The sequence below is a fragment of the Ailuropoda melanoleuca genome, chromosome 8 (assembly GCF_002007445.2).
Source record: "Ailuropoda melanoleuca isolate Jingjing chromosome 8, ASM200744v2, whole genome shotgun sequence".
In the NCBI taxonomy this organism is placed as follows: Eukaryota; Metazoa; Chordata; class Mammalia; order Carnivora; family Ursidae; genus Ailuropoda; species Ailuropoda melanoleuca.
The window spans coordinates 101,115,967-101,122,507 of NC_048225.1; the positions used below are offsets into that span (position 1 = coordinate 101,115,967).

General features: G+C 56.4%; 1 protein-coding gene across 1 annotated transcript in view; it reads left to right on the forward strand.

Moving 5' to 3' along the window:
- The window catches only part of PKP1 (plakophilin 1), a 51,165-nt gene extending 45,622 nt beyond the window's left edge, over window positions 1–5,543 (forward strand). Inside the window, exons 13-14 of the mRNA XM_002914608.4 lie at window positions 1,316–1,422; window positions 2,626–5,543. Of these exons, the coding sequence (XP_002914654.1) occupies window positions 1,316–1,390 (75 nt within the window). The 3' untranslated portion in view covers window positions 1,391–1,422; window positions 2,626–5,543. The remainder of the gene's footprint in view (window positions 1–1,315; window positions 1,423–2,625) is intronic.
- Window positions 5,544–6,541: the final 998 nt, after the last annotated feature.

The window sequence follows — 6,541 nt, forward strand, 5'->3', positions numbered from 1 at the left end:
GCCACTGGTGACCCGTGTCCTCCGTTGGACAATCCAGTGCTCTGTCCCAGCAACACCACAGTGTGGGCAGGCTTGGCCCCATGGCAGCTGCTGGGGAGACTCTGCGGGAAGGGGGGTAGGTGAGGAGACTGGGTGAGAACTTCCTCAAGCTCACCCGGAAATACTGACAGCACACCCACCCTAAGGCCCCCAGAGAGTCCCCTCGTTAACATTCTTCCGGCAGCGCCCGTGGGAACCAGCTTTGCCATTCGGTCCCCATTCTGCCTCCAGCCGTGCTTGACAGCAGCTGCCACGTGACAAGGGCCGTGTTTCTGTCCCCAGAGCACCTCACGTCCAGCGCCCACTGGGTCCTGACAACCACAGTGCGGCGGCCACGGGGCTGTGTCCATCCTACAGAACAGGGGTTCGCCCCGATGCAGCGAGTCGTGGCAGGAGCAGGGCTGGGACCCAGGCACGCTCACTCCTGGGCTCTTTCCACCAAATCCAGCCAAGCTCAACAGGGGCGAGCAAGCAAGTCTGTGGTGGAAAATCACACATCATGTGATTCATGCCCAGACCAAGCCGGCCTCGGGCTTTGAACCGCCTGGTGCCTGGCTCCCTCATGTTCTCACAGGCCGGGGAGAGCTGACAGGTTCTTGGAGCTCTTGGCTGGCACCTGGCGCCCCTCCTCAAGGGCCTCTCGGCCCCTTCTTCTGTCCTCACTCACTCCAGAGCATTTATTGAGCACCTGCAGTATGCTGGGAGAAAGAACAGAACCAAGATCCTGTCACTCCTCGGCAGGAGCTCAGGGGCCGGCAGGGCGGCGGTGGGGAGAGCAGACGGCTGAGCAGAGCCAGCATGGCGGCTTCTCACCAGCAGCGCCAGGCGCCTCTCTGGTTGTGAGAAACGCTGGACATGTCCTCGCTGCCAAGAGCTCTTGTCAAGATTTGAAGAAAAATAAAAAAGACAGGGACAGTCAGAAGGAGGAAAAACAAACAGCTTTCCTAATCTGATTCTGGTTATTGTTCTGTTTAAAGAGTAATGAGTACAAACTGAAGTCCTCAGGCCTTAATTCACATTTCTGCAGATCCACATAGGAAATTCAGAAGTGCTGGTAGAGGCCCAGACATGCTCTACTAACCCGTGGCTAGCGATGGCCGTCTGTTTGGTTGCACATTTAATCAGGCCACATTTAGCCCTGACACACGTGTCTGATGACTCCAGAGGGCTCTGGCTCGAGGCCAAGGCCAGTCTGGGAGGGCAGTGTCTGGCCCCGGGGAAGTCCCGCGCTCTCGTCCTGGAGCATTTCATGCAGCTGCTGTTTCTGCCTCTGCAGCAAGGCTTGGATAGGAACATGCTGGGAAACTTAGCCGGGCCCAACACCTTCAGGAACTTCACCTCCCGATTCTAAGAAGGGGCTGCCAGAGCAAGGACGGATTGCAGGTAAGAATCAGCTCCCCCAGGGCAGAGGCACCTCCAGGACCCCTGCAGCAGCCTCAGCTGGTCGCAGAGGGAGAGGCCAGGCCTGTGCTTCGCGGGGACACAGAAGCCTGCTTCGATCTAGCAGACAGCCTGGCCGTGGCCGACACAAGGCCTGTGAGAACAGCTGTATAGGCCACTTGGCCAGGGTGTCGTGGGCTGTCACACCACAGGACATTAGGGATGTGCAATGTCCTGATAGCATCGGTAGGCCAGAGGTCTGGGCAGAACTTCTAGGTACAGCTGTGTAGGTTACGCACTGCACAACCTAGGTGATGCCGTTCACGTGGACTGTGGTATGAATGCCCCCCCCCGGCAGTGATACAATATGTCATTCTGAGTTTGCACACCTACAGCTCGCTTTTTTATCCTTTTTATAATTCACTTTCCAGTCTGTACATGCCTAATGTGGATAAGCTTATTTCCAGCTGATGATTCCAGGGACCGAAAACTCAGAACCCGTATCTATGACAAAGGCCTGCAAGCCTTAGCTTCCAGTAGAATCACCTGGGCTGCTTCCTAAAACACACGCCCCTGGCCCCAGCCCCAGCGGTTCTGACTCTGGAGCTCTGGAGTGCAAAGTGCATTATTAAACAAGCATCCCAAGTGTTTCTGAGGCAGGTGACATCATCAGCCTTCCCTAGAGGGTCACCAGAGATGGCCCTGGTGTGGGCCATCTGCAAAGAGCCAGGGGTGAGGAACAGGGTCTCCTGAGCTGAAGGGGGCTTCTTAGCACCCTGGCTATCTGCCAGCACCCCAACCCCTGAAGAGAGTCCTGGTGGGGGACAGGGCTGTAACTCTGGTCCAGGTGAAGATAAGTAAGACGTCAGACACCTTCTCCTGGCAGAAAAGCTTCAACAACACGAGAATGGAAAAAGAAGACAAAAGTCAATAGCATTGTAATGGGCAAAGTCTAGACCCTCAGCGCTGTGCGGGGCACCGTGCTGGCCGAACAGTGTGGGCATGGCAGTGTAGGGACAAAGCTGACAAGCTTCTGGCTCAGCAAGAGCGACCTACAAATGTGTCAAGGGCGACTCGGAATCCCCTTGCCAGCCAGGGCACACATCTGTGCAGATGTGGGTAGAAAGGGGTGGCAGTATTGGCTAGACCTGCTGGTGTGGAGGTGTCTCCCTGGAAATGCTAACCGGACGACCTTTCCTTTTCCAGAAATGATACAACCCAGTTGAGAAGACCTCAGGCCTTGCTGGAGGGGTGATTCTGCCCACCATGTGCAGTGTTTGGAAAAGTTCAAATGCAATTGAGAGCAACCCTGAAAACTGCGGATGATGGAAATATTTTTAGATTTTTTTTTTCCTTGGGGGAACTGGCGGGCAAGGGGGGTTGGGAAGGGTGGGGGGGGCTGTTCTTGAGTTAAAGGGGCTTATATTTCATGTCAATACTTCTGCTGAGAAATGGTATATATATATGTATAATGTGAGTGTGTGTGTGTGTGCGCGTGTGCGTGCCTGCATGCTTGTGCACGAGTGCCTAAAGCATGGCCAGACTGCAAAGAGCTAAGTCTGCTGTTTCTGCAGCTCACGGGGTGGTGAAAAGCACTCTCACACTCCCACATTTCCTACACGACCTGTGCTTTCTGTTTTAGCGGCCCGCAGTTCCCAAAATGTGTCAAGCCAGGGTAGGGAGCAGAAGCCTTGTGAGGGACCCATCTCTGGGGCCAGGGGAAGGGGGGGGGAGTAACTGGGGCTGGGGCCAACCCTTAAGAGGCAGCTTTGCAGGAAGGGAGGCTGGTGGGGCTGTTGGAGTTCGGTGTATCTCATGGGAAACTTCGGTTGTCTGATAATGCCTCCCTTCCCACAGGGCCACAGGACCTGGGACTGGACAGGGTGGGGTCTCCAGAGGCTGGGCCAGGACAGTGACGCTTGCTTTGCTATCCTAAGTCTGCTCTGGGGGAGTAGGAGCCAGAAAGGTGGGGCTGGCCATTCTCTTGGGCTGTGTACCAGTCAGAGGAGGCTGAGCCTATAAGGTCCCTGCCTTCAAGGACTTATCTGTCTGTTTCAGGAGAAAGAAGGCAAAATGGTGCTCAAAGCCAAAGAGCTGCTCGGAGAATGGCAGTTCACTCTTTATATTCCCAGTGGTGAGGGGGACAGGCTGGGGCTGGACAGGCACCTGCTTCAGGCTCCAGTGGGACAGTGGCCGTTTGGAAATTAACCAGGAGAATACTTCCTTTCATGCCTGCTAAGACTCAAGAGAGGGAGTGTTCTGGGTCTCTGGAGACTTGGAAGATGGGAATTTGGATAGACCAGGAAAGGGAGCGGTCACTTCAGGGCACGAACAAACCCCAGCCCCAGCCAGAGGCCGATCCCACCTTCCCCTGAACCCCAGCCATCCTGTCTCCACTCTGTCTTGGGGAAAACCACAGAGGATGTGATATAAGAGGCTTGTCAGGGGCACCAGCCACACCCGAGAGCACAGACCCCTGTGCATGTCAGAGGAGAAGTAGTAGAAGGGCCTCCTGAGGGCCTCGTGCAAAAGCTTGCAGGAAGCAGCCCTCAGGAGACGCTGCAGCCTAGAGCAGAACACGGGTCCCCAAGGCTCCCGACGTCCGCCGACGTCCGCCTCCGCCGCCCGTACTAACACTGTGGGCTCAGCTAGGAAGTAGCTGCCTGGGCCGTAGCCTCCGGAAGAGTAGAAGGTGCTCCTCACTTTCCATTCCTCGTCATCCGCCTCCCAGGCCCCCTGCCCCCACCCTGCCGTACCCCCCAGTCCAACCCCGCCTCTTACCCCAGCAGGCAGAACCGAAAAGCACCCTTCTGGACGAAGGACGTGCCTGTTAAGACAGGTGACAGACTGGGGCCAGACCTATGATGACGGGCCATTTAATCAGTGCCGCTGCTGTGGGTCCATGATGCCTTCCCCCTTTGTTGCTCATGACGGAAGGCCTCCTCCTGACTCCCTCTGTCTCTCAGGGGCCACGTGGGAGTGTGGTCCCACCAGGCTGTCCCGGGCGTAGCTTCCAGGATGACTCCTCTGCCGGTCACCAGACTCAGAGGAATCCATTTCTTAAAAAATGGAGCACCAGGACGTGCCAGGCAATGCTGTAAGCCCTCAGGATACACACGTGAACAAAACAGACCACGGCCCCGTCCTCAAGCAGCTTACATTCTCGGGGAGGAAGGAGGAGACACGGGGTGCTTGGCTTTGGGGATCCCCCCAGTCTGAGAGGATTGTCCAGTCCAGTCAGGGCAAGAGGGAACTAGCCCACTACCCGTGAGTCCGTGGCGGCCCCCAGGGAGGTGCCCCTTCCCTTAGCGCTGCCCTCACTTCCTGCCACTCTGCTGGATTTCTGTCACCAGCCTGGGCGAAGAGCCAGGTGGGTCCAGCTCGCTGCCTTGGGGAACGGTGAGCTAAGATGGACAGTCAGGCCAGGCCTGATTTTGTAACCTCTCTCGTGATTTCTCAGGCCGGCCAGCTGGGCCCATCACCCAGGCCTCTGACCTGTGGCCGTCACTTTGAAAGAGGCAACACTGAGAGAGTCCCGAGGATGCACTCCCTAAAGACGGGGAGGAAGGGGTTTGCCCAGGCACGGCTCAGTATCTGCAGCCCACACTGGCCTCACGCTACCAGGGCCGACACCCCAAACAAGACATTCCAATTTGGGGCCCATGAGGAAGGACATAGACCACTCAGTCCCTGCCTGTCCCTGCCCTGACCCCAGGATCTCTTGTGCTTCAGACAGATCCGGTCATTGGCCACCAGCAGCCTGTCCAGCGGGGGCCAGACCAGCGTCGCAGACCCCACGCTTCCGCAGTGACACAGTGAAGGGTTTTCTCCAGACATGTGGAGACAGTGATGTTCTCTCTTGTCCGCCCCAGAGCTTGGCTGAAAGGTGGGATGGTCAGGCTGAGGGAGGCTAGGAGGATGGGATGGGCAGGGGTTGACGAGCAGAGGGAAGCCCAAGGGATGATGCTGGAGGCACCCTGGAACCCCTCTGGAGCCCAGCCTTCCCTTTCCTCCATGTTGGTATGAGAACCCTGTGCTGGCCAGGCCGATTCCCTGTGTGCTGTACTATGTATTTGCTTTTGTGGAAATATAGGAAATCAATAAATTGCTGGCATTTCTTTGAATTTTTTTGAGCAGTGGATTATTTGGGGGTGCCATTGAGGAAAGAAGAGCCGCTTCCTCCCTTCCAGACTCTCCTCTTACTGCGCCTGCGCCAGGCTAGGACCGGGCATGACCTGAGGGCAACGGGCGCCACCAGGCAGAAGCACCTGCTCCATGTCCGCGCATCTGAGCCCCCCAGTGGCTCCAGGACCCCAGCACTGCTACCCTAATCTGACACATAAGTAAAGTGGGGCTTGGGAGGAAGCGAACATGCCCGATGTCACAGAGCTTGGAGAGGGAAAAGGCACCCGGCCCACGAGTGCCCCAGGCAGAACACCCATAGCGAAAGGAATTTCAAGGACATAAGAAGAACCCTAAGAGCGTATCCGATCTGTGTCCTGTATGAGGTGCTGGGAGCACTGCAGAAGCAGAGGATGTGGTGGGCCCCCGCCACAGGAGGGTCATACAGGATAAGACGCACACAGGAACTTTCTAAGACACAGATGGTACGTTCCAGGTGGTGGCCTGGACATAACCCGCGTAGGCCATCACCGAGCGTCAGGGCCATCTGGGTGGAGAAGGGTGAGAGAGCTGAGGGAAAGCGCTGAAGATGAGCTTTTCCCAGCTCAGGAGGGTGTGCCTGGCACGGCCTCTCTAGAGAGCCATGGCCCTGACTTTCTGGGTCATCTCTCAGTTCGGTAATGGGAGGAGAGGCTGGGCCCAGCCCAGAGGGAGAAAGGCGGCCTGTCTGTGGCCCAGATTATTAATACACTCAGTCAGGGGCCCCTGGAAAGGTCTTGAGACCTGAAAAACATGTATTGGCTCCGAAACGTGAGCTCAGATTACAAATTCAAAATCAAGAAATGTCGGACGGTTAAGCTTTCATTGCAACAGCGCATAAAGACAGATAAACACACAACTCACATGCGTGCAGCTCCATGAATCTTCAGCAAACTGAACACCCCATGCAACCAGCACCCAGATCAAGAACTAAGTGTTACCAGCACCCGAAGTCCCCCTT